This window comes from Acomys minous (assembly GCF_964271855.1).
Source record: "Acomys minous genome assembly, chromosome: 9".
In the NCBI taxonomy this organism is placed as follows: domain Eukaryota; kingdom Metazoa; phylum Chordata; class Mammalia; order Rodentia; family Muridae; genus Acomys; species Acomys minous.
The window spans coordinates 11,564,540-11,592,535 of NC_140490.1; the positions used below are offsets into that span (position 1 = coordinate 11,564,540).

Below are 27,996 nucleotides of genomic sequence, written 5' to 3' on the forward strand. Positions count from 1 at the left end.
AGTTGTAATCAGAATTGTGGTGTAGAATTTTTTTTAGATAAAGGGCTGATAATAAATCCCCCAGAAACTTTTGTATGATATAACTTTTTATTTGAAGCCAAGGAAGAGGATGAGAACACTGGAGCTTTTCATCTTCAAACAAGTGGAGAAGCTTCAAGTAATTAGTAGGCAGGGCTCTGTAATGTGCTGGGCCAGGGAGATTAGCTGTACTGGCAAAAAAGAAAGTGACATTTCAGAGGGGAAAAAAAATCTTTGCCCTGATATGCTGTAAGCAGGGTATGGGAGCATGTGTCCATCCCTGTGAGTGTTAGCATGTGCCACTGGGGACACTTGTGATCTAGAAACACATGGGCATGGTTGGAAAGACTAGGGATGATCTACAATGAGACTACAATAAAGATTTTCTTATTAATATAGTTTACACACACACACACACACACACACACACACACACACACACACACCTATTGCCTTAAGCTAAACGGAGAAAATTATCTTTGCTACTAATGTTATAAGACCTCGCATGGGTGTTTATACTGCATGGTTAGACCTCCACAACGATCACTTCTTCCTTGGATTAAGCTCAGTTTTTTTAAATAATTTATTTTTATTTTATGCTTTGCCTACATGTATGTCTCTGTGAGTGTGTCAGACAGTTGTAGGCTGCCATGTGGTTGCCAAGAGGTGAGCCCAGTTCTTCTGGAAGAGCAGTCAGAGCTCTTAACCTCTGAGCCATCTCTTCAGTACCTACCCATCCCCCCTTTTTTAAAAAACAAGCCAAGTTTTAATAGACATGATTTGAAAGAAAGAATATATTTTCTTGAACATGTCTATGCTTATTTTTCTGGACCATGTCTATACTTATTTTTCCTATTTCCCCATAAGTTTATAACTATGTAACACTATGAAGTTCATATACTGGTATTATATCATTTTAAATAAGAGACTTGAACATATTCAGATTGTGATGTCAACACAGTCCCATAACCAGTGTTATTGTAATAGTGAGGAAAAGCTGTATAAATCTAAGAACCAGAAGCTGCTGTAAGAGTTACTTTATCTCTCACTTGTGCCAATCTTTTAGCACATGCATGCATGTTTGATGTAGGCTGACAGGGAAGCTGGCCTTTGCTTTAACTGCTATTCTATAAAATGAGATACTTCCTAAAAGCACTTTCTGGTCAATGTATTCTAAGACAAACACAAAAAGGAGCATCAAAAATGACCCTCTCCATGCTTAATGTTAGTAGAAAGTAATCATAGGATATTAGTGATTTTACCACATTACTCATCTTCTGGGCTTTCGTTGTAGCTTGCCAACAGCCCAGTGAAGGACTGTAATGGTGTGGATGAGAAATGTCTCCCAGAGGCTTGAATGTTTAAGTGCCTTATTTGCAGTTGCTATTAGTGTTTGTAGAGGTCTAGGAAGTGTGGCCTTGTTGGAGGAAGTACGTCACTGGAGGCCAGCTCTGTGCTGTAGTTGAAGACGTGAGCCCTCAGCTTTGAGCTCCAGTGCTCATTCTCTTGCTCTGCCATCATGAACTCTTGTCTCTCTGTAACTGTAAGATAAAGCACTGTTTTGCTTCTTTAAGTGGCCCTGGCCATGATGCTAATCACAGCAACAGAAATGTAACTAATACAAGTATCATTTTTCTGAATTCCACTTACCTGCTCCCATTCCCTTGCGCACGTGTGTGTGTGTGTGTGTGTGTGTGTGTGTGTGTGTGATTTTTTTCACAGTCTTGTCAGATCCAAGTCAGTACCTTTAACAGTATCACCCCCTTTTAATCTTGGCTTTAACATAAAGATGGAATAAGAGGGAGAAGTAGGACTGTAGCCAGCTGTATTACACTGGCTTCTCCGCAAGAAAATGTTTCATTGGAATGAATTGGAAAGGTCTGGCATCAGGCATTCCATATGAATGTAAGAATCTCTTTGATTTTTTTGAAGAAAGCATGAGAGAACCCTAGAGCATGAAATGGCAAGAGAACCCTAAATTTAGAAAGAAGATGTGTGTCCTGGACCTTGTTCTACTACTTGTGCCCTTTGATGTCTTACCCAGGTCTCCAGTTCTCGTTTCAAAACTTCCTCCTCTATACAGTACAGCCGTTGGAGCAGGCGCTTTTTATGATTTCTTCTCCATGGCATATACCCATTGGGTATAAAATCTACAGATGCATCTGGTTTGATTAGGATAGTCTGTTTTCTGTTTTGTTGTTCGTATATACATATACACAAGCACGTGTATCATATAATGTAATGTTGGGGGGGAGTCAAATGAGAAGAGCCTTGTTTGATACAGTCAGCAGAACCAAGATCCTAAATCATATTTGAAAACTAAATTGCCTACCACATCCCATGTGCCATCACCAGTAAGCATAGTAGTTTTACACTGGAAGTGCATAGATGCTGGCTGGGGCACTGCTCTGTGGGTAAAGCACTCCTTGCTCCTCAAGCCTCAACACCTGAGCTCTGCCCTCGGCATCTACACAGAAGCTTACCACAGCAGGATACCCATCTTTAATCTCAGCATTCCTATGGCGAGAAGGGATATGCAGGCAAAAGTATCCCCTGAAGCTCAGGGCCAATCAGCGTGAAGAACAAAGGCAGACACCATGCAGATGTGCTCCTTAGGCAGAACAGCCAACCACAGCTGGCTCTCTGACTCCCTAAACTTACCTCCTCGCTATAGCCTCTCCCCAAACATAGGCAAGCTTAGCACACACTTATCGTTCGATTTTTTTTCCTCTTTGCTTGTTTCATATCTCCAAATAACACATGAGATTGAGCTTCTGAGTCTCAGTTTGTCTACTCTAGATAGAGCACCACCTTTCTTAGTAAATTAGTTATCCACACTCTGTCTCTTCCCTCTTTTTTTTTTTTACCTACCTTATTATTATTATTCTTATTTGCTAAAGTTTGTTTTAATGAACCTCAGTGTGCAGAATAGTATAATGAAGGAGGGAAGGAGATATGATCTGGATATAAATTTAAAGTATAAATTAAAAATAAAGCCAGGCATGGTGAAGCGCACCTTTAATCCCAGCACTTGGGAGGCAGAGGCAGGTGGATTGATGTGAGTTCAAGGCCAGCCTGGTCTACAAAGTGAGTCCAGGACAGCCAAGGCTACACAGAGAAACCCTGTCTCAAAAAACCAATACATAAAGATATAAATACATTAATAAGTAAATTTTTAAAAAGGAGAAAAGTAAATGAGACTTTTGCACACAACTAACTGGTGTAGTTCTCTGGATTCTTTCTAAGAGGTTTTCAAACCCATAGTAGTTATATTTAGCTGAGTATACATTTAGACCTAAGAGCCTAAGTTATACTTTATTTTTTAAGGCCAGATCCTGATTTAATCTCAGCTCAGCCTGAGTTACATGAGGCATTTTAATATGAAATCATTCTCCATTCAGGCCAAAGCTTCCTCCTTGCTGATGAATGTCATACATAATGAAAGATCATATCCTTTTTCCCTCGGCAGTGAATCATTTATCACACAAGGGAGATCTGGCATTGCGAATTCCGATCAAGGCTGCCCACCTCCTCTAGCCTGCAGAGACGTTGTGCCTAGTTAGCTGATTGGACAATATCTTGGGAGAAATGAGAGACTGTGCTATTGAATTTGGGTTTTGTATGTCACGAGGCTTTTAAAATGGATTTTTAAAAACAATCTATATTTCATGTAGAGCTTTCTTTCTATGATCTGGACATGTAAACTAAAAGCCTTTGTTTTTTCTTCCTAGCTTTAATTAAATCAGAAAGCTCTGTGATTTTTTTCAGCTTGCTCTGTGATGTTTGCAAGGGGATTTGTGAATGACACTGTGTGGCTGCTTTGCCCCCTTTCTCAGGAAGACAATAATTATTACCACTTCTTTTGAAACATGCTGTGGGTGGTTTATCAGTTCCTTTGTTAATGAGCTGGCCTTCTCCTTTATAATGCCAGTCATAGGGACACCTTTTAAATAAGAATTATCTCTTAGCTTATTTATTTATTTATTTATTTTTTCTGATTCTTCCTTATCAAGCTGTGTACTGTTTTGATTCAGGGAGTCATCCTCACAGCCCAGACAAAGAACAAGGCTGGCTTCCTTGGTCTCTCTCTCTGTCTTTCATCAATGGCATACTCTCTCACTATCTCAGGCCCCTTAACACTGAATTCCAGAAAGAATACCATAACTCTCCATGTGGGTCTCTCTTTGTGTCCCTGTGTGACACACTCATGCATACTTCTTTTCAAAATCAATAGCACATGAGCATTAGAGAGAGCCAAAGTGAAGAGAGCTAAAGAATGAAGCAACAAGGCCTTTTGCCCTTTTATCCCAGTGGGACTATTGCCCAGGATCCCTTATAGTTTATTCTGATGTCATGCAAAGTATGCTGGTGATCTGATCAAAGCAGACCCATGCACTCTATTGGGTTTTTTTTTTAAAACAACAGTTCATTTGTGATTTTATTTTTTTATTATGTAATTAGGTTATTCAGATTACAACTCAATTGTTATCCAATCACTTGTATCGTGTCATTCCTCCCTTCCTCCGGCTTTCACCCTATTCCCCTCCCCTAGGACTAACCGAAGGGGACCTCCTCCCCGACTATATGGTCATGGGATACCAAGTCTCACTCAAAGAAAGAATAAGCAGACTACCAAGATGACACTCTATCAATTATACACAGTATGATTTCATTTGATCATTACATCTTGTTGAGTAGTAGCCTGTCCATGCTCAGGCTGTTGAAGAGGGATGTGCTGGGCTGTGTGAGCTCATTCCATGTTTTCTGTGACTTATACAAAAGTATAGTAAGTTCTTGAATTCCTTATCCAAAACAAAACAAAACATACATCAAGCAACAACATTGCAACATTGCAGAACATATCAGAATGGTGAATTAATAGTTATGGTAGCGATGCTTATCCCTTAGCTTAAATATAGATGTTCCTGTTGGTAATTTTCTCTGGACTGTCTAAATTATTTTTCTCCCACATAAGTTTGCCCAAGCTAGCAAATAAACCACAGTACACAAAAGTTATACTTGGACTTCATGGAAACGCTCAATATAATTTTAATTTCAACCGCAGATTTTACTTTTGTCATACACATGAAAATAATCCTGTGTATCTGAGATACAAATTAAAGTAGCATTTTTACTCATTGTATGAGTCCCCTGTGCATAGGGGGATTCGTGCTGTGGCCTTGGCTGGACTGTGGCTAACAATTCTGCTCCCTGGCATCTGTAATTACCAGAATTGTGCTTCTTCCCTAATGCTATTTGTTGACATTTTACTTACTCCCAGTGATGGTCCCTGAAGGGAGAGCTGTCAGCAAACAAACAAGGTCAAAAGATATCATAGGAGTTGGTCCATAGTCATGTAGGCGCATAGGTTCAGGAGCAAAGGAGACAGAGGACGAGCTGAGTGTCTGCAACTCTCGAAGAGAGATCTCATCATTTCCCCACCGTGCTAATAGGTTAGTTTTGGCTAGACTATTTTTTAAAATTTCATATGTGGTAAAAATCAAGACCTGGTGGCACTCAGAGGAAGGACAGCAGGTTACCAAGAAGAGACTTGATACCCTATGAGCATGTACAGGGGGAGGTAATCCCCCTCAGGAACAGTCATAGGGGAGGGGAATAAGGGGAAAATGGGAGGGAGGGAAGAATGGGAGGATACAAGGGATGGGATAACCATTGAGATGTAACAAGAATAAATTAATAAAGGAGGAAAAAAAATCAAAGCTAAACTGGGAAGAGTGGATTAGTCAGCCCATCTTTGTCCTCAATCATACGATACAGTTTCCTGCATTGTCTGGTACCTTCATTCTATGCTATATGTTTTAGTTTTGTGACTAAAGTCGGAAGGAAAAAGTGAAAGTCCAGAGCAAATAGGGTCAGGACACCATAGTAAACACTAAATGCCCCTGGAAACGGATGTAGTCCCTTCTCGGCAATGACAGTCCCAGCAAAACTGTGCCATAGTAAAAGGTAAAATAATGAGATCTGGATAAATGGCCACTGGTTTAATGGCAAATGAGGTACCTGGCCAGGTAACTGCTAGATGCGCTGCCTGGTGGAGAAGACCTTAAGGCTGTGCCAGCACACGTTTGCTATTGTGTTTCCTCAGTATGTCTCAAATTTGTCACTCTTTTCCTTTACCCCTTGGTGACTGAATGTATTCTCTTTCTTTATCTAAGCAGAGGACTTCTAACTTGCATGTGAAATCACATGAGTTTTACGCTAAGGAATTAGTCTCCATTAGGTTTCATATACAAAACTTTCCTGAGGGGATAAATTGCAAAATGAATCCTAGTGTTTTCTTTACATTTTGGATACTGTTTCACTAGTCAGAAATATCAGAGTGATGTAAGAAGAATCAGTTTCACCAGCAATGTTGGGACTCCTCTAAACTGATAAGGTGTTTTGGTAACATGTTGGGAAATCACCGCATTATGGAAGGTAGCTGCTACACTGGAATTTACACAAATTCAACCCTAAACTCCTCCTTTTATAGTCAAAAGTGTAGAAAAGCTGTATCCACAATCAGTAGGCAGTGTTAATACCAAGCGGTTAACTTACAGATCTTTCTATCTTAATTAGTGTTCCCTTTTAAATAAGATCACTTAATTAAATTCTTAGTTCAGCTAAAGAAAGCTTACACTTTAATCAATGTCACAATATTCTCTGTGGTCAAACCTACATCTACTTTCAATTGAAGACTGGCTGGGGACATGAATATGTTCTAAAACCATTAATGCTTTTGAGCCAAAGGCTCTAGGCTGCAGACCCAGGGGGAAAAAAAATTCTGGCCCACACATTACATTTATCATTCAGATCAACCAGCTTATGGAATCATGACATTTCCATATCTATCTTTCTATTGCAGGGCCATTCACTTTGTTTTACTTGAAGCCATCCTTTGTGTTTGCTGGTTAATTGGTTTTATATTTGTTTTTAATCCAGGGAGTCTGTCATTAAGAAGTGTCATCAACATTCGTTTCCCAGCCCTAAGCTCCTAGATGGCCACCTTTCTGTTCTGTTTCTGAAGTCAAATTTTTAAGTTCCACAGATGAACAGTATCTTATAGGAGTTAGCCAGGCAGGTCAGTGATGTACATGATGTACATAGTGTGCATCTGTGATTCCCCAAAGGACAGAAAGAAATTCTTTCATCATAATTGCAAGTAACTCATTGTTTTTATATTTTTCTTTACCTATTTTCCCTTTGTTATTACTAGGTACTTAGGACATGTCCATATCCCGGCTACTGTAAATAACACTTCAGTGAATATAAACACGCAACTAGCCCTAAATACGCTAGGGCATGCTTTTTCGCTTTGCTTGTATACATAAGTAAATAGTGAGGTTTCTGAATCAGATATATTTTCCACTTTTTGAGTAACTTCAATACTGTTTTCCACATTAAGTGTACTAACATACATTCCCAGTAATGCTATGAATGAAGTAAATTCAAAAGCTATACTGCATCTTGTAGGACCTATACAACAACTATGTGTGTATGTATTTAAAAACTGTTGAATAAATATTAAGTATTTTTATTGCAAAATATATACAAAGCATTACTTGTATTCTTTGGTTACCCTTTCCACAATACATACAAATTTCAAGCATGTTATACATCCCAAATATCTATAATTTCAAATTATGAATAAAAAAGAAACAAATTTTAGCAGTGTTTATTAAATATTCTTCTGGGGACACTTCCTAGCTATAGATAATGAGGATTTTTAAATCAATAAGTCTGACTTTAAGTCAGTATTTATGAAATTGTTTTCCTAAGAACATTTTGATATTAGATAATAATTTATGAATTTAGGCTACCACTTTTAAAATAATAGTTTCAGTTTATGGTATCTGAACTGCCATATATTTTCAATTATTTAATTTCGCATAAAGCATGGAATGAATGGCAATCTATACACTGAAAACACAGATAAGGCAGAAGTTTGAAGTCAGTTCATTATGTTTACAGGGAGTATAAATCTTGTGGGATTTGTATAGATAAAATTTTTCTTTGTCTGCTCCCTTTCTGAAAAAGCTGGGATGATAGTTCAATGAACAAAACTGGAACCTATTGGATGCTTACAATGTGCCATTTTATGCTATTATTTATTACTAATTATAATTCTAGCCATTAATTGACATTATCTTCATAGATGAGAAAGGTTAAGCAGGTATTAAATACTAGTTCTGGGATTCAGAATCAGGTAATACTATAATTACTCTGCCCCCCCGAAAATAAATGTAGTTTTATGGTGATCTATCCATTTTCATTATGCAAAGACTGGACTGAAGAAGACTGGCAGGAGACAGGGTGAAATACTGAGAGAAATTGTCTATCGAAACTGCATTTCATAGGATCCTTGAAATTAATAGAGTAGTTCACTTAGGCCATGCAGCTATTTTCTGGTCATATCAAAGGGAATAGCTACTTTTCCCCTAAGGATAAAAGACTATACAATCAGATCATGTGTTGGATAGATCATCCATGTATGTAATCAGGTCATATGTGAGATTTGAGACAGAGAACAATGAGAGAACAGGTCAGGTGAGCAATAACGCCTTCCTCTAAGAAATGAGAAAGTAAATTTAGGAGGAAAAGAAAGTACCAAAAAAAATGTACTTCACATAACACGTGTTTTAAATTAAATTAAAGTATTCTATCGAGATGCTGAATTTAAAATTCTGGAAGCTTTGTGTGGCTATTAAAAACACCTGGGAAGTTTTCAGCTTTTACCTGGAGTCACTAGGATTGTTAGCTCAAGCAAGGAAACGTGCATGGGAGCTGTAAGAAAGGGGTGAAAATGGTGACAGTAGTAGTTCAGGTGATGGCTGCGAGAGCTGTTTTCAGCCAATCAGAGAAGACCACTCCCATCTAATGTAAACATGAGACCAAACTACTTTTTTTATCGATTACCTTTTTCTATGACAATTTCATATATATGAAATCTATATCAAATTGTTATATATATATATATATACACATATATATATATGTACACATATATATGTGGCATTCTAGTTATTCTCACCCATTACTCTCTCTATCTCTCTCCAACTTCTGTTATCCACCCTCCAACCTCTATCCTAGTTCTTTCCCCGCATTTCTGTTTTTGTTGTTACTGTTGTTTTATGACCCCACTGATTATAACCAGGACCGAGTCTACTGACAGCTAGCAAATCATCAGGGAGGATAGGCCTGGTGACCTCCTTCCTGATTGATGATGTGCTCTTGACAGGACCAGGCTCATTCTTGTCCAAATGCCGGGGGGAGTAGCATCAGCTGCTGTGAGATCGGCGTGGATTGATTATGTGATACTCCAAAGCCAGGGCTTCCCTGTTTTTATCCCCATCTTCTTGCTCTTATTCTTTCTTTTCCTGCTTCTGGGTTGTTGTTTGAGACTTAGTGGGGGAGCAACACATGTCCCATTAGGGCAGAGTACTCAACCATCACGAATTCCTCCCTCCTCCAGCAGCCACGCACGAGTCACTGCACTCACGGCTATTTACGATCCTGCAAGACGTTCATGAGGCAGTGAAAGTGCGCCAATCGGACTACTTAAGACTCTTTCCTTTGTGGTCCTTGCACAGGCAGTCTTGATATATTGGCCATTTCTGTTTCACCATGCCAGACAAAACAAGTATTGAATTCTAGCCAGAGATAATGTATTTTGTACTTCCTCATCTTGGCTGGTCTCCATGGCTCTACTGATTGTCCTTGGATTTTTGTTTTTTCTAAAGCGAGCCACTGGGCTTTTTTTTTTTTCAAGTGCAATGTAGAGAGAAAATGATATGAAAGGATGCCTTTTATTTCAGCTGAAACTTGAAATGTGGGAACAAGAGTAAAGGCAAGTCTGAGAGGGTGTTAAGAAGTCATGTGGACACTTGAAATTACACAATCTTGTTCTCTGTGGACATGGGTGCAATGTGGTACCTAGGCTCATCTTTGGCTACACCTTGCAGATGCTGGGGCTGGGTTTACAGAGTACTCATCTTTTTTCTTACTCTGTGTCCGCCAGGGCCAGTGGCTAGTCCCTCTTATTATATAGGAAACAATCATACTTATGGCTGTATCTTTTCACCTTCCCTACTTGGCTTCAAGTGCGGTCCCCATGCTTCTCCTCTGTATGACCTTTTATATTTGGAAATAAAACAAAATATCTGTTAAGAAGTTACAGTTTTCTAAAGAGACAACTTCTTCAGCTCAGAGTAAACATGGGGAATTTGAAGCTAATTTTGCCTGCAGGAAAATGTCTCAGCTCTTGCACACCAACTTTGTTTTGTGGCAATTTCACAGTTAGTAATAATTCTCTCATTTTATTCATACAACCTTTCGTCAACCCTGACTGTTTCCTGCCTGAGTATGCAGAATCAAAACTTGACTGTGAAATAACTGAACAATATTGTGGTTTTTTAATATAGTAGCTATAATGCAGGTTCCTAAAAGGCAAAGGAATACAGAGAACAGGTGGACCAATATTGTCAGAGCAAAACAGAGAAGAAAGTAAACAGATTACTAGCCTAGCTAAGGAAAGGGATGTGATTTTTAATGGACAGTCATGTTTATGTTTAAACATTAATTATGCACTCCTAAGTGTGCCTTCATTATGTCATGCTTTAAGATGGGACTTACATTCTGCTGTATAAATGCCCCGCTTGGTCATTGTACTATGTTTTTCAAAAGGAAAACTATGACTCTTGCCACCTTCCAATTAAGACACAGAAGCAAGCTCCACAGTATTACCAGACTAAATCAGGCAATAGAGGTCCATTTGATGACGTTTTCTCCTCTGATGCTTTAATATTGTCAAAGATCCAACTTATTTCATCAGCAGTTCGTGCTAACAACATCCCATCTTCATGTCTGGATGGGTCTGAACTTATCGAGATGATGCATGTGTGATTTTTAAATTAGAAATTTATGTGTGTTTTTTTCAAATCATAGCACCAATCAGCAGTGGCCCACATGCCTCTGTGCCTCTTTTCCAACAGAGCAGGCTTGCTGGGCTGAGTATGTGGCCCATGCTGGGATCTCTACCCTGAGCAAAGCTGCTACAGCAGCATCAAGCCCTATTAGCTGCAGTGCACAGAAGTGTAAAGAAGCAACTTTACATTTTTCTTCACAATTCTTTTTATGCCCCATGAGGGATAATATTCTCTGAGTTGGGTGGTAATTCATGGCCAATTGTTTTAAGACAGGAAACATTTCAAACTTCTTTCTTTCTTCCACACACAAATAGAATAATGTGTGTTAAGTAACCACAAATCTTTAAAAAGTAAAGCAAAAATAAATAAATAAATAAATAAATAAATAAAACAAAGTTACTTTACTTTAAAGGCTATCAATGCTGGGATGGCAGTTTCACATTAAATAAACACTTAAAGGGTACTTAATACCTCTCATGTAGGTTGGAAATAACATCTCCAGAAAGTGGCTGGTGTGATAACATATCCAGGGCATAACTCACAGTCATGGGCAACGAGGGTTGAAGTGCTTTGCCATGGACAATTCTAAATGAAAGCAAATATTGGCACCAGGACAGTGTTCAGAAAATGGAACGTTATCTTATTTATCACAAATATGCTTTAGCCTGAAGTATGATTGTCTGGCTGACTTTTTATCATTAGAAAAGCAAGCATCTGCCAACTTTATTCCTAGCAAAAAATAATTTTTATTTGAAATCTATGAAGATAAAGGTTTTCACAAATGACTCCGTAGGCATCTGAGATTCCAGGGATATCTGTATATACATAGTAGAAAACTTTGTTCTCAGTCTCTCTGAAAAATTGCTAAATATACTTGAGAGTGTCATGTTTTTAAAAGGTGGTGAAGAGAGCCTGTCTGATTACCTGAGTTCCAATTTGGCTCAAAATGAAAAGCAGAAAATCGCATAGCTGCTTTCAGTGTTGCTGCTCTCTTAAATAAGCCTCATCCAACACTCTGTCACACTCAGAAAACAAAGCATACTACTGGTGAAGATTCTACAGCCCTCCCTGCCAAGCGGGACCATCTTGTTGAATATTTGTATCAATTTCATCAATTTCTAACAAGCAGATGACAGTTTTTCAAATCTGATTTTCCTGTCAGCAGCCCAGTTTCTCCCCCTCTGTAAGTAGGACAGATTCATCCCATAGGTGACAATAGTGATTCTTCTGATTAGCTCAAGCATGACAGATTATGTAAGTCTCATGCAGACCAGTAAACACTACCATCCAATTGGAAGAGACTGTACCAAGACAGTGTTTTGAGCCTTTAGTTACATCTGTTGCTTGAGCTGGCAATGGATGTGTTGCTGTTGTCTGAGCTGGTCAAGTGGCCCTGATTGATTGAACCAGGTGGAAACAGCAGGACTGAGGGTTTGTCTGTATCTCCTTGCTGCTGCTTCTACAGTGTCCCTAGCGTCAGCAAGGTATTCACGCAGGATTGTTTGCAATATATAATGCCTGGCAAAGACCAGACACTTTGGATAAGTTTTCTTAATATAAAAGAGCAAACAGTGAGATCTAGTTATAAAGATGCCCCTCAGAAATTCCCAGGTGAAATGCTGATATTTCTAGCAAATAATTGACACTGGTCAGAGGAATAGCTAAGAGGTGAGTTCAAAAACAAGATTATCAGCAAAGAAGCAAAACAGTAAAATGCAAGGAAACAATACAGTAATCCTAAATCTGTAACTGATGTGTTCTACTAGAAGATGTGTTTTGTAAGAAAAATGCTGGTTGCAATATGTTTCTGAATGCATTTGGAGACCGTATGATTGCAAAAGACGTGTGCACCTGCTGCCAGCTTTGCACTAGGATAACCCCTATCCACACTATTGACAGGGGTGTTTCAGATGCTGGTGACTTTGTTCTTTGGGTACTAATGCATTTGCACCTCTGATTGCAAAGCTGTGTGCTTCTGGGTGTTATGTTTAGTTGTTTGTTTTGGACACACTATAAAATCTACAGTCTGCCCGTGGATATCAGAAACAGGCTGAGTCAAACACAAAAGGCTTGGTGGCCTGTTCTCACCTCGCTGTTAGTGCTTAATCTGCTTGATGAAGTCTGGAATAGTTCACAACCACATGCATACATTTGTCATTCTTCCCTTCTTCTCAGGTGCAAGGAAGGCTACCAAGGTGTCCGTTGTGATCAGTTTCTGCCGAAAACAGACTCCATCTTATCGGATCCAAGTAGGTTGAGCCTTTTTCTTCTCTGTTATGGGATGTATAGATGGTCCTGACTGAGTGAAGGTTTTTTTGTTTTTGTTTTTGTTTTTGTTTTTGTTTTTGTTTTAAACTCACCTGAAGGTTGTATTTCAGCTCTGTGTCTCTGAAAGCTTCCAAGTACAGAAAATGGTGAAGGTGCCGTTGTCCACAGCACAGCCAGGGCTAACTCTCCTGAGTAACGCCACCCTGCACCTCTGCTAGGAACCAACTTCAGGCAACTTCCTGCTTTAGTGCCCAGGCTGACTCCTAAGATCACTCTGGTCCGGCAAGAAGGATAGATATAAATAGCTTATTACTCTGAAGAGTCTTATGAAACAGAACTTTCATATTGCTTCTGAGACTTTGTCTGGTAATTTGTGATAATGGTGACGTTATTAACCTTACTGGAAGAAGAAAATATGCATATGAAATTACTTACGATGTTTTCAAATAAACCTTAGAAACACAGCTCCAGCCTGATCACATTATTCTCATATCATGGATTATAATACAGAGGAAATTATTGTTTTTTCTTCATGAAAGAAGACAGTTTTTACAACTCCAATCTATTGGTTATTAGTTTCAGTTGGCATATGAATTTAAAAATAACTTCCCATGTGAAAATAACCAGTTCTGGTTAAAACTACAAGTATTATGTTGGCCATGAAAGCTATTTCGCTCTGTCAGTTGCTGCTACAATTGAGTCACCACTAAAGAAAAGAGACTTTGATGGACTAAAAAAATTAGTTCATTGAGGATAGTGACATAAGCTGTAAAAGCAATGTTATTGTTTTATATAGCTCTAACATGCCTCATGAGAATCCTAGGAGTTTTGTATTGATTACAGAATAAAATGTTCTTTCCAGTCCTCCTGTGTTTTATAACAGCCAGAACACATCTGTCTGTCTTCAACACCATATTATAAAGTGTATATCAATTTGTTCCATGGATGTCTGGTCAAATTATCTTGGCTAAATCCAAATGTATATAAAAATGGAATTTTTTTTCATTAAAATGTGTTTTATTTTGGCAAGGCATTCACCTTGTTGTAACATTAGCAAACTTAGCTCCCCTTGTGGAGTGAGGAGGTTGCTAAAAGGCCAGTAACCAACACAGCCCAGAAGATCTCTGTTCTCTGAGGTGTGACTTACCATTCTCCAGAAATTATCACAAGAGTGTTGCTGGTTATTTCTTTGTTTGTGCTAGGTGACGACTCCTTGAGCTAGTATCAAAAAGTCTATTAAGTTGTTCTTGGACACATACATTTGGGATATTAGGAATCCACATGAAAAATGAGTTTGGTGATTTGTTTTCTCCCTCTCTCCTTTCCACTGCCTCAAAGCTGGTCCCTGGTGTGTCCACTTTGCATTTCATTTTTCATTTTCTTTCCTTCTTTCTGCTTTCCCATTTTTCTCACCTCTAATTCTCCTTTTCTTCTTTTTAATACCTTTTTTCAAATTAAGTTCATATGTATTGTGTGTGTGTGTGTGTGTGTGTGTGTGTGTGTGTGTGTCTGTATGGGTTACTATGTGCACACACATATTTGCACACACATATGTATTCATGTGCACATATGTATGCCATGGTGCAAACATGGAGGTCAGAGAAAAACTGAAAGTCAGTTTGCCCCTGTAAATCCTAGAGAGTGAATGTAGGCTGTCAGGTTTTGTGGAAATGCCTTTACCCACTGAGCCAAATCACTCTCTCACCAGCCCCTTCTTTCAAAAAAAAATAAAACTTTATATGTGGCTATAAAATCTTTATCAAGTGCAGAATTCTAGACAAGGCCTTGTAGATAATACAAAGTGGGTAAAATAACTTCTCATTAAAGCACCTAATCAAATTTTGTGATCCAGTTGAATTCAGAAATTTAATTCAAGGAGGATAATGACAGACATTTTCAAATTGTGAAGGCAAACTTTAAACAATCAGTATAGATGTTATGTATGTGACTCACACCCCTGACTAGGAGTTTCTCAGAGAAAAAATTTCCCTATGATCATAACTAGGATTACAGTGCATGGGATTATTTAATGCACCAATAGTGAGAAAAGAAATATTAGAAATAATGTGCAACAGGCTTATCATTGAAACATCTCTCATACCTTGTCTTCCACTAGAATGACAAATGACTTAAATATTTCTATCAAATGAAACCATGAAACAGGAGATTATTTTCTGTAGAATTTCAAAATGAGCATTCTTTGATCTAAAGTTAGAAAATAGATATACTGCTCTGTTCAAGGGGTTTCTTTTAGGATTCGGGGTTGTAGAATTATGTGAACTTGTTTTCCTGTTACCCAAAATTTTGTTTAAAATATATATATATATATATATATATATATATATATATGTAAGATTCAAAATGCTAAAATTCCTTGAAATCAAGATCAAGGATTTTCACACTTTAAGAATCCATTGATGAGCTAAGTAAGTTGGTGCATGCCTGTAATCCCAGCCCTCGGGGAGGCAGAGGCAGGCAGAGCTCTGTGAGCTAGTGGCTAGCCTGGTACAAAGTGAGTACAGGACAGCCAAGGCTAAACAGAGAAATCCTATATTTTGAAAAAAGAACCCATGGAAGAGTCCCTGAGTTACATATTATGTCACATATATATTCATGTGTACATTTATTTATGAGATCATTAATTCATTCCACCAGCCTTTGCTAAACAACTACTGAGAGTCATCTAATCAGCAAGATTATGCTAATACAATGGGATTTTTAACTCTTAAGGACCCTACCAACTAATGAAGGAAAATAACATGTTTATGCACAAACACTGCTACGTATTGGGTATAACATTTACATACCTCTTTAAACAGGATTGACACACTTATTCAGCTTCTACGTCTCATAATTCTCATCTGAGAGAAGGCAATAATGGTAGTTTTTGGTATGACAGGGACATGGCTAAAGCCAGTACCTGGTGGGTGTTAGCCCACTCCCTCTTCCTCATTGTCTTCCTTATGAATATGTGGCTAGATGCTCTGCATGCCAGAAACTGTGCTGAAGGGCTTTGACTAGATTATTTCATTAAATCTTAACAATCACAGACTAGTAGAGAGTGCAATGGAAATTGCTCACATTTTATGGATGTGGAAATTAGACTGCAGAGATGCAAAATACACTACCTCAAGGTCACACAGCCACTTTACACTGGAGCCTCACTTCTCTTCCAAATGACTCTAGGGCCTAAGCTCCCAACCGTTGGTCTCTTCTCTCCCTCTCCTGGAACCTTTCCTCTGCTAGTTATTTTCAACAGGACATTTATCACTCTAAATTTCATTGACTGAAGCTCAATGACCTGCGGCAAACATCATTCTAAGGAACAATATTTGCACAATTTTCATATCTTAATGCAGCAACTTGAGCTTCCATTGAGATTTAAATCCCTAATGAAATTTCCTTGTCAAAATTCTTACTGAAGGATTGTTTAATTTGCAGCTCATGATCTCTTCAGAGTGGCTTCATTCTCAGGGAATAAGCGTTCCTCCAATAACCGCCATGTTTTTCTTCCCTGTCCTTTCTTAACTCCATCTTTTCCTTCTTTTCCACTTTCTTTCTATTTGACCCATACATGCATCGATTGGTCAAAATCCCAGAGCGGGCTTTAAGTTCTCTGTTCTTTTTTTCTTCCCTAGGTAATTCAGAATTGTTCAGAAAGTGGCACCCTTGACTACATATTTTGAAAAATGACATTACTTTGGATGTACTTGAGGACATGAGATAGACATGTCACCAGGGGAGCTACAGTGGTTTCTATAAGTACCTGAAACCGAAAAGGTGCTAAAAAGAACATATGAGACAATTCCATATTGAATTCATATGTCCAAAACAACCTTGCAAATTGTATGGAAGCCTGAACAAACAGTATAAAACCTAATATTTTCAGCTGTCTTTCTTAAGGGCTCAGTTTATGATAGGACTGTCTCACTAGGGGTTTGTGGGGAGGTAGGAAGTTGGTAAGAGGAATGGACTTTGACCACATATATCACATATGTATGCCCCCCTCTCCTGCTACTATCAATTCTGTTCATAGATCATAACCATCAACCTCCTGAACTTTCTAATGGAACACTTGTTGTTCTCTACCAATGGCAGGCAGCCTACAGGTTTTCTGCCTCCATTTCTTTGTTGGCCACCATTACCCACCCTGTCAGGTGTCGTTCTCAATCACGACAAAAAGTGAGATGCATGTAGAGAGCTCTGAGCTAGCTATGGCTTGACAAGATATGAATATGCCAACCTGAATTCTCACTAGAATCATGTAGAATGAGACTGGGAACAGCGATGTGGAATATATTCACAGCAGAGTAGAGAAAAGAGGGTAGAGAAGATGTGCTCTGTAAGTTAGGGACCTCTTCACTTACAAATCATTCTAATCCTCTTTACATCTTTCTCTTCCCACTGTCATTTAGTTTAATAGGCAGTGTTTGCATGGTTAGGACAATAGTCAACAGATCTTGAAGCCTGAGATCTGACCAGCACCTGACCCACCTTCAACTTCTGGAGTTACGCAATCTCTCCAAGATAACATGGAAAGTGATATCCATCTCTGGCACATATTATTGCCAGAAATTTTGGGGACCCCCCCTCCAATTTAGGATCTCATATGCTACCAAGGAAGTTGAGGTCCCTTCTTAGGGTACATAGTCTCCTCAGTAAAATAATTTTAAAAGGACTTAGAAGAAATCTTGAACAATTTTATTAGTTTAAAAGAACAATTATAGAATAGACAAGCCATAAATCATGGCAGCTGCTAGAAGGGGAAGATGGAGACAAGGAAGGAAGAAAACAATGTCATTTATAAGCAACTATATCGTAGAAGGAAGAGGGGGAAATAGCTTCAGAGAAGAAAACCCTGTGTCCAAGATAGCAGACAGCATGCCTATGCTATGAGGGGTATATAAGAGAAAGAAATTGGAACAAAGAGAGGGAGTAAGTTAAGACTGAAAAGGGAGAGTTAAGATGTCCCTAAATAGGTAAACTTTAGCATGGCAGTGGCTTCACAAAGGATTTTAATATAGGTGGGGTTTCTGGGAAGGAAAAATTACCTCATTAAAGTAGTAATTATTCTTTCTATATTTTTGACGTGGCTTTGGTGAATCAGACTTTCTGAGTCTTTTGGCCAGGTGATTGATAGTCCAGCTAGATTTACTCTTAGGTTATGGGTAACTTGGTCTGTGAGATCTCTACTCAGTCCAGAGGAAGAACGTAGATTCTATTGTTTTGGCTAGAGGAAGGAGCTTTACCTCAATGGGCCACAACAAGGCCTTACTCAACACTATTGTAGCATTCCTCCTGAAAGTAGGCAACCGCAATACCTTTTTATGAAGTGGGCTAAAATTAGGGAATTGATACAACCCCTTTTACCTTGAAAATCTAGATGTCCAACTTTAAAGTTCTTCACAACAATGGATTAGCATCTTGACTTTAGTTAGAATCCCACTCCCATGTGCAGTTTCAAGAGTGCTCATTTAGTAGGCGGTAAGAAACCTGAGCTCCCTTCTGGCAGTCTTTGGTGAACAGCTGAGGACAGTACTGACTCTTCTTTCTGAGTCTCTGCTCTGTACAGCCTATCCAATGTAAATCTCCTAAGCTAATCAATATGTACTAATATTCATTTACTCTTTGGTATCTTTGGAAAACTGACCCCAGGCTTTGTACGAGACCACCTATAAGATACCCGGAACCTAATCTCAATTCGGTTCTTGGAAAACTGTTGTAAAAGATGATGGGAAATAAAGTTTTCCATCATTATCACCAGGTTGGCCTTGTGTACCTAATCCTCCTAGGAATAATCACTGTAAGAATCCAAACTCAAACCTACCATGCATGTGTATTGCTAGTCCAAGAGAGTTCAGGGCAAAAAATGGCAAGCTAATAAGGTCCTACTTTTTAATGATCCTCAGACACAATGGATCAGGAAAGCACTGTGCCTTGTTTGTTTGTTTGTTTGTTTGTTCTGTTTTGTCTTGTTTTGTTTCAGAAAGCCAATAGGATGGTCACTTTCCAGTATGCAAGGCATGAGGCTCAAGGTATTATGTGCTTTTCTGGTAGCACAGCAGCACAATAAGAGAAGACAATTTGAAAAGAGGCTGGAACAGGGCACCTGAGCACAAGTTCGGTATACAAACTCAGTATGCCTTTGAACTTACTAGAAGTTATCTCCAGAAGAGCCATGCTCTGTATACCTGGCCTTCACAGCTGACCACTAGTACACAGAAATACTACGGATATTTAGTAGGAGAGAACATCAAAAAGTGATTAAATTTGGAACTAGGTGGTGCTCATTTTACTCTTATGATTACATGCACTTTTCTTATGGCCTTGAAACATTGCAATGACTGAGCACTGGTTTCTGAATATATAAAATTTTCTCCTGCTTGTGGAAACTAACTGACATCCCTTGATGCTGAGCATACTGTCCCTGCACATGACTCAGCACTGGTATCCAGTCTGCAGCCAAAATAGTACACGTCTTTATTCACTCATTCATTACCCAAGTAATGAAGCATAAATAATGCATGCTATTAAGAAATCCTACTGTTCTCCTGTACCTGTGTGACTATAAACAAATACCACCAATCCATGGGCTTACAATCAAGAGAAATGTTTCTCACTCTCTTGAGCACTGGGACATCTGAAGGTCAAGACACTAGCAGATCCAATGTCAGATGTCTTACATGCTAAATAGTGCCTTCTAGTCTGAAGCCTCATTCAAAGAGTGCAAATTCCTTAATGAAGGCTCTGCTCTCATGAGCTAACCACTTCCTGAAGTCACTGACTCTTAATGCTGTTGCTTTAGAGGTTATGTTTCACAATAGGAATTTTGTGCGGACACTTAACATCGACTCAAACTAGTACATATTAATTAACTTCAAAAATATCCAATTTCATAGAGGATACTGCTGAAAATTACACAAAAAATAATGTAAATGTAAAGGGACCATGAAAACTCACACAAGACAGAGGGAGTCACCTCAGGAAAGGCTGATAAGGAGAACCGGAGAGGGCTTTCCACACAAAGTAGGTATGTATGAATGAATGGGCTGCACAGCACTTTAACTTGATGGACACCACTCACACTAGAGGGCACACAATACGGTCATGGTAATATATATATATATATATATATACAAATGTAGGAAATGCAGATTCTTAAAAACATGAAGCATAAACCAGTCACTCTCTGACCCTATCTCATTAATACAGATGATTGAAAGAAACTGGGTCCTTTTAGGTTGAACTCTTCTAGACCAGTAGAGCCTTCTGTATTGTTTTATCGTGCAGTCAGTATCCAGTGATGCTCTAGGCCCCATTTCACTGATGCTCTATGAGTTTAAAGAGAATTCACAGGAATGTTGTTGTCTCTAAGTACAGCACCCATAGTTGGAGTGGGAGAGAGCAGGATTCACTTTGCCTGTAGCTCCTTGCTCTGCCAATCACCTAAGTCAGGCCAATTAGGTTCTGTTTTCCCAATACCTTGCTCCTTCTCTCTAGCTTGAGGAATTTTATGAGTTCGTAGTATTCAAATAGGTACTTTAATGTGAATTGCCCGAATCCTCAAGGCGCAGTTTAATCTTTTTCCTCACTAAAACAAAGTTAAAATTATCATTTGCCCTTTCTCATTCCTCCCTCCAATCCTTCACGTGGCCCTGCCCTTTATTTCCTTACTCTATCTAAAATGCATGGCCCTCTTTCTTTGATTATTATTGTTACATTGTGGGGTGTGTGTGTGTGTGTGTGTGTGTGTGTGTGTGTGTGTGTGTGAATAAATATATAAACATGACCTGCTAAGTTTTTCTTAGTTCATAGACCCTAAGTACTTGTTTTTAGAGCTGACTACTTGGTAGTAGATAACCAATTAGAGGCTCATCTCTAGAGAAGCCTAATTCTCTCTTTCTGACTAGTCATCAGTTGCCTCCTTGGGTAAGTTGGGTAGACTCCTTGAGATTTCCCTTTCCATGTCGCTCTGTCTGCGTTGCCATTGTTGACATTTTGTTTAGGCAGCCACACTACTGAGGTATCCTGGATGAAGCATCTCTGTCATCTCTAGCAGACAGAGTCTCACAACAGACTTTCTGGTATCCTTGTTCTTTCTCCATGTTCCTCAAACCTTAGGCACAGGAGTTGGGTTGGAAATGCAGTTCTTAGGTGCATAACTGTATATCAAGTTATTATCTGTATTTTATCACTTGTGTTTTTTGTGATAGTTTTTGTCTATTGCAAAGGGAAGATTTTTAAAAATAATTTCAATCAATTTGTGTGTTTTTATTTTATTTTTAATTTTTATGTATACATTTATATTATTACACATATATACAATAAACTACCTACAGCAAGAAGAACCATGAAACACTCAGGAATTATATAAATGTTACATTCATAGTGTTTTGGTTTTGATGGGGGTGAAAGGTAGAATTATCTGTGGGTATCATTCTTATACATGTCAGAAAGTTGTCCTACACAAGCATATTTAAATAACACTGATTAAAAATAAAATCACATGTATACTAAATAGGTGAAGATTTTTTGTCTCCCTCCCTAAATAATACATAGCAAATACTGGTACAGCATTTATATTGTATTGGGAACTACAAATAATACAGGATGATTTAAAGTGCACTGATAGAGTACATATGAATACTTGAATACTGTATATTGGGCTGATGATCACCCATACAGTGGCTATCAGAGGGGAGTTCTATAGCCAGCCTTCCCTGGAACTTGGCTTAGTAGTTAGATACAAGAACGGGAGCCCCCTTCCTAGATTTGTACATAAATGTAAATTATTCTACTCTACATTCCTAATTTTTGTTCTTTTTATTTAAAAAATGTCATGATAAGGAATGTTTTCTAGCTATTCTAAAAGTGTCTCTGTCTAGATACTTCCAGATACTCAGTGGTGGCAGGAACTGGAAGGCTAAATTGTCGAAAACAGCAAGGACTTATAAAGATTCAAAGTAAAGAAATGACTGTAGTACTGGAAAGGCAGATCAGTTGCTCTTGTAGAAGACTTAGGTCTGGTTGCCAGTACCTACATGGCAGCGCACAGCTTCCATGACTCCAATTCTAGGGAATCTGATGTCTTCTATGATCACCAGACATGTATGTGGTATACTAGCACCTATACTCATAAAAATCAATTTTAAAATGAAGAAATACCTGCAAAGTAAAATTGTTCCACATCCAATGGGGTCTGCAACATCTGACGTTAGGTTGCTCCCTCCACTCATGGCTTTGGTGTTTCTTTCTATTCAGCTGCTTGTGTAGACTTCAAATGTACCTTAGTGATGCTCTATGTCAAATGCTGATGTAACCATAGTGGTTTCACCTATGCTAATTAGCCTTTCTCAAATGTGCATATGCATTTATGTTCTACTGCCAGCAGCTACTACATTTTGGAATGGCTGGTTTTTTTGGATGCTCTTTCATAGGATTTTTCAGGGACTAAGTGTACCGAGTTGTGAATGCTCCATCCTCTTTTCCACCAGAGCTGACTTTATAGATGGTGGGCATGCAACCTTACTCTTGTGTCACTGACATGAAACGAAATAGCAGTCTCACGGACATATGAGATAAGGAGTCCAACTGAGTGTAGTTGAGAGGAGAAACTAGAAACCAGTTACTGAAGAAGTTCACTCTTTCATCTCTCAAAAGAGGACCTGAGACCATGTATCAGTTCATGAAATCAAATATGTTTTAGAAGAAAGTCATGTTGCTACATTAAGCTAAGTGATATAAACAGAAAATAAGTTGTTCATGCAGAAAAAGAGAAAAAAACAAGCATAAGTGAAGCTTCAGAGAAAACTATCAGGGGCAGGTGACCCTTGGGTGTGACAATAGTTCTGATGAGAGCATTGGCTGTGTGGGGCAGAGGGATACAAGCTTGGTTCATTGTGATAATGACTCTAGCTTATAAGAAAGTGCTTTAGCACCAAGATGTATTTGAATGCTTCTTTTCTCTTATATGATTCTGTTATTCTTGCTGTAATTTCTTCATTTTTAGTGGCTTAAAACAGTAAGCTAAAAAAAAAAAAAAGCTGTGTGCAGTACTATACTCCACATGGAAAAGGTGTGTGTGTGTGTGTGTGTGTGTGTGTGTGTGTGTGTGTGTGTGTGTGTGTGTGTAAGTAAGTAATGGTCATTTTTATCAAGGTGTTCACCTGTATTAGAATATTTGAGGAAGAGGAATTTGGTAGACAAGAAGCTTTCATATACCCAAGAGAATTTTCTAGTTCATCTAGTTTTTCTAGTAGATTGAATATATTTAACTTCTTACCAAATGAATTTTCATTAAATTCATTTTCTTGCAAAAATTAAATTATAAGTGATTTTCATATGCAGGTTTGCACCTGCCTGACTTTGGTCAATATCTTTCTTTCTACACCTGTAAATCTTTCCAAATCCGTATCTTGTATGTTAATACTATAGAGCAGCAAGTTTGGTCAGAACATCCCATGAGAATGACACTTATTTCACCTCAAATGGTTCGTCATCCCCTAGCTGAAATGAAGTAGCTTTGATTTACTGCAGCTGAGGAGGAAGGAAGATTGCTGAAGGTTACAAGATTGGTTCTGCTTTTATTGTTGTGTTTGAGGTTGACTTTTATGCCTCAGTAACTTGCTTGAATTTGTTTTTTCCAAGTGTCTGTGATGCTTGGTATCATTCACAGCCTTGGATGACATTCTAAGTCGAAGAAGTTTGCTGAACATCTGGTCAGAAAGCAAGTGTGAAAGAGCATTTTAGGACTTAAAAGTCAAACTGAAATTTGCTCTCCGTGTTGAAAATGGCCACAAGAACAATTAGAGACACATTTGTGGAAAGTGATGAAATATAAAAGGAGGGATCTCCAGACAGAAAATGTCTCAGTGAATACACAATTGCCCCTTCAATAATAAGTCAATTTAAGAACTTTGACCAACTAGATGACTGCTCAGCACAATACGGGGAAAAATTTAGTTTCACTTTAGCATTCTCATTAAAAACCTACAGAATCACATTCCCATGATTCTAGCCTTTTATGACACAGATATCCGTGCTTCCTGTTGGCCCCTCCTGCACCTCATTGCTGAAGGCCAGGTCAGCAATCTATAGATGCCCATTCCCCGCCCCCCCGCCCACCCCCAAATGAAACTTGTAACAGGTGAGTAAATGGAACAGCACAGGAAGTGTCTCAGCAGGAGAAAGTAGTGTGATGCTACCTTGCACATGCTCTGTATGCACAGAAAGAAGATGAACTACTCAGCTATTCTGATTCTGGTAAACTCCTGACTTATTTAGTTCTGTGGCTGTAATTAAAGAGAGTGCGCCGACCTCAACCAAACCAGATTAGCATCTGTAATGATAATATGAATAAATAAAAACAGCTAGTCATGAGGCCAAAGGGATGCTATGTGTTGCATTAAAAATTCCTACTGTTACCAAAACTACCACAGGACCTGATCTTGGGCATGCATGGAGCTCCTGACGTAGGTGGTAGATACATGCAGAAGGGGCCTCCGGTGGTATAGCACAGGGCCATGGTGCAGTGTATAGACATAATACAGGGCTACGATGCAATGTATAGACATCATACTACAGGGCCTGATGCAATGTATAGACATCATAATACAATGCCATGAGGCAATGTATAAACATAATACAGGGCTATAATGTAATGCATAGATGTACTTCTTGAGAGACAATATCAAAGCAGATGTTCCAACTCTTGTTGATAAAATATCAATACATCTGTAGCACTTAACAATGGAAATGAATAGCAAAATAAAGACAATCTGTTCTTGAAAGAAACAGATGAGAGAAGAAAGAAGGGAGGAAGGAACAAAGGAGAACAAACATTTAAAGAAATTTCCTTTGAACTGTATCTGAAGAACTGGACATGAATTTTAACACTAAAGCCATAAGTCCAAATGGATACAAGTATGTGAAATAATTTACAGAATATACCACCCAGAGCCTAAAGTTATTGAACATTGTTGGAGGGACTCTTCTGTCCCATCGATAAATGTCTAGTTGTGGTTTATAGCTAGATTTGTTCTTATCTTCTGCAACAGAAACCTTTGGAGTAGGCTGAAAAGCAGCATAGAAACTGCTCTGAGATACATATTAGAAAAAAAAATCCTAGTAGAGACAACCCGGGAAAATTCCTATAGGCAGTAAGAACATATGTGGTGTCTGTCCTTCCAGATGACAGAGATCTCCCAAGGAAATTCACAGCATAACAAGAAAAGGAAGATATGAGCATTTAAATTTCACATTCACGGAGTTAAGTGTGTCAGATCTAAAAATCAATCCAGAACGCAAAAATAGTATAAAGAATAATTCAATTAAAATTAAGTTGAAATAACAAATCATGTGCTAAGAAGTAGAAAAAAAATACTCTCCTAAAAATCAGCTTAATACTGGAATTTTAACAAGCGTAATGAAAGAATAGGAAAGAAAATAGAAATACGCAGGGTGAGTTCATTATATTCTGTTTTTCAGAGGTGATGAGCTGTCTACAGAGGAAATAAAAAAGGCACTAGCCATTAAAACTGGAGAGAAGAAAGGATATCAGCCTACTAAATCTTACCAATTTTCAGCTAGAGTGAGTTAGAAAGTACAATTCTAACATGCATTTATATGGGAAGCATATTTATTGAATATATATGGAAATAGCATGCACAAGTAAATGTGTACTATAAATATAAGCATATATACAGTGAAAATGTATGAGCAATTATATAAAACAGACAAAGTATGTTACTCCCAGTAGCTTTAAGTGTCATGTAATGTAATTTATAAAATTATGGATTAATAAAATACTATCAGAACAAAAACATTTTTACAAATAGAACTAGAGAAAATGAGTACCTACATGAAAACAATTAGATATATTTCATATTTAAAAAACAAGGCTCTCAGATAGATTAAAGTATCAAATATAAACAACAAAATTTTGAGCTGTTAGATAAATGTAGATTACAAATTAAAAGCATGACGTTAAGTTAAATTCCATCCCTTATCGTCAAATCATTTTAAAGAGAAAGAGTTTTAAAAATATGTGAGAAATAATACAATTACAATAAAGCAATGTATTTTCATGAAAATAAGACAATTTTTCCTTTTTAAAATTAATTTATTCACTTTACATCCCAATTGATCATAGCTCCCTCCTTTGCCTCCTCCTGGTCCTAACTTCCTTCCCTCTTCCTGCCATCCCAGGCCCCTAGTCCTCAGAAAGGGAGAACCCTCCTCCCCCACCAATTGAACTGATGCTAGACTCTCAAGTCTCTTTAATCTACAGTATATGAGCACAGCTATAAAAAAAAAAATCTAAAAGCAAAGTTGGCTGAACAAGAGCTGATGCAAATCCTTCCACATGAAACCAAATTTGGAACACTTCCAATCAGTCGGCGGCTTAAATCTGAAATCAATGCAACAAACAAAAGATCACAGAGAAATTACTAGCAACTGATTATCATCCAATAGAAATTATGTGGGAAAAGCACTTACACAATGTGTCATGTTCCAGGTTAAAATGAGAACAAAAGACATCATTTTAGGAGAAGGACAGTTAAAAAGTCGACACATTTGAAGAGGTAATTTGAACGAATTGTGTAAAACAAGAAAGAAATCATGTTTGCATTATCGAACTTCTAGTCAGGAGCAGATCAAGGAGAAGTAAAGCCTTTATTGTATATACAGATCTCTCAAAGAAAAATGACCATGTCCAGTTGATTATTTAAATAATGGTGTGTGATAATGATGAGATATGATAGACACTGATTTACATTCAGAATTTTAGATGCACCAAGATAGGAAAGATGTTTTCTTCAAGGCTGCCAAATATGAGCTGTTTCTGACCTCCACGCATGCACCATGGCAAGTGTCCATGCCTATAAGATAAACAAATATAATAAAACAAATTTGTATTTGAGCTAGTATAAGATAAATACAGAAATGTTGCTGAAAGCTGTACGATTAGCACCGGTCTTCTTGAGAGAGAACAAGAAGGAAGAAGAGAGATGAGACTGTTCAGCACCAAGGACAGTTTCCGTTACACTCCTGAGCTGACAGCATGACAGGAAGTAACTTCAATCGCATTGCTTCACCCTTTCCCAGCACTCATCTGCACCCAGTTATCAGTTCCATGCAGTAAGACATTCCTGACTGGTAGTATAACACAATTTCGTGGTGTTTTTTATTATTATTATTATTTGAGAAATATAGACTATCTTAAAATTCATTAAATGAACATAAAAATGCTTGCTAAGTTAGCAGATTAAAGATTAGCATTTAGATAGTGAAAATAACACACCACTTACTACTAGGCAAAGTGTAGAATCACAATTAATTGAAACAGCAAATCTAAATTATTTTTCTAATAATTATGTAAAACTTTTAAGAATTAAATATTTATATGTGGGGTAAACTTCACTTTGTTCCCTGTGCTCTATTTTCCTTCCCACAACTCTGGTTTCCTGGAGGCCTGCTGGCAACAGGAACACCAGACAGGAGGCTAGCACAACTGTCCTAAGAAAAGCTTCAGCCGGCAACCGATAGAAACTGATGCAGAGACCCACACAGGAGCATTAAGTGGAGCTTGGGGAATCCTGTGGGGGAGGGGGAGGAAGGACTGAAGGAGTCAGAGGGGTCAAGGACACCACAAGAAAACTACACAACTAACCTGGGCACATAAGGGTTCACAGAGACCTAACCGCCACCAGAGAGCATGCATGGGACAGACCTAGCCATCTGCGCATGTGTAACAGTTGTGCACCTGGGTCTTCATGTGGGACTC

General features: G+C 38.3%; 1 protein-coding gene and 1 long non-coding RNA gene across 12 annotated transcripts in view; one reads left to right on the plus strand and one right to left on the minus strand.

Moving 5' to 3' along the window:
- NRG3 (neuregulin 3) overlaps positions 1–27,996 on the plus strand; it is a 1,004,034-nt gene that overhangs the window by 762,929 nt on the left and 213,109 nt on the right. For all 7 annotated transcript variants that reach the window (XM_084795997.1, XM_084795995.1, XM_084796000.1 and 4 more), the window contains exon 3: positions 13,119–13,192. In XM_084795997.1, coding sequence (XP_084652123.1) covers positions 13,119–13,192 — 74 coding nt within the window. The remainder of the gene's footprint in view (positions 1–13,118; positions 13,193–27,996) is intronic.
- Positions 99–27,980, minus strand: LOC311605467. 5 transcript variants are annotated; one of them, XR_014781966.1, is made up of 5 exons: positions 27,883–27,980; positions 27,007–27,091; positions 13,304–13,485; positions 1,281–1,559; positions 99–204 (listed from the first exon to the last, which is right to left on the minus strand). It is a non-coding gene; the product is annotated as an uncharacterized lncRNA (long non-coding RNA). The 5 variants fall into 5 exon arrangements; XR_014781967.1 differs by lacking the exons at positions 27,007–27,091; positions 27,883–27,980 and adding exons at positions 13,032–13,214; positions 24,630–25,764; XR_014781968.1 differs by lacking the exons at positions 27,007–27,091; positions 27,883–27,980 and adding exons at positions 22,377–22,942; positions 24,630–25,764.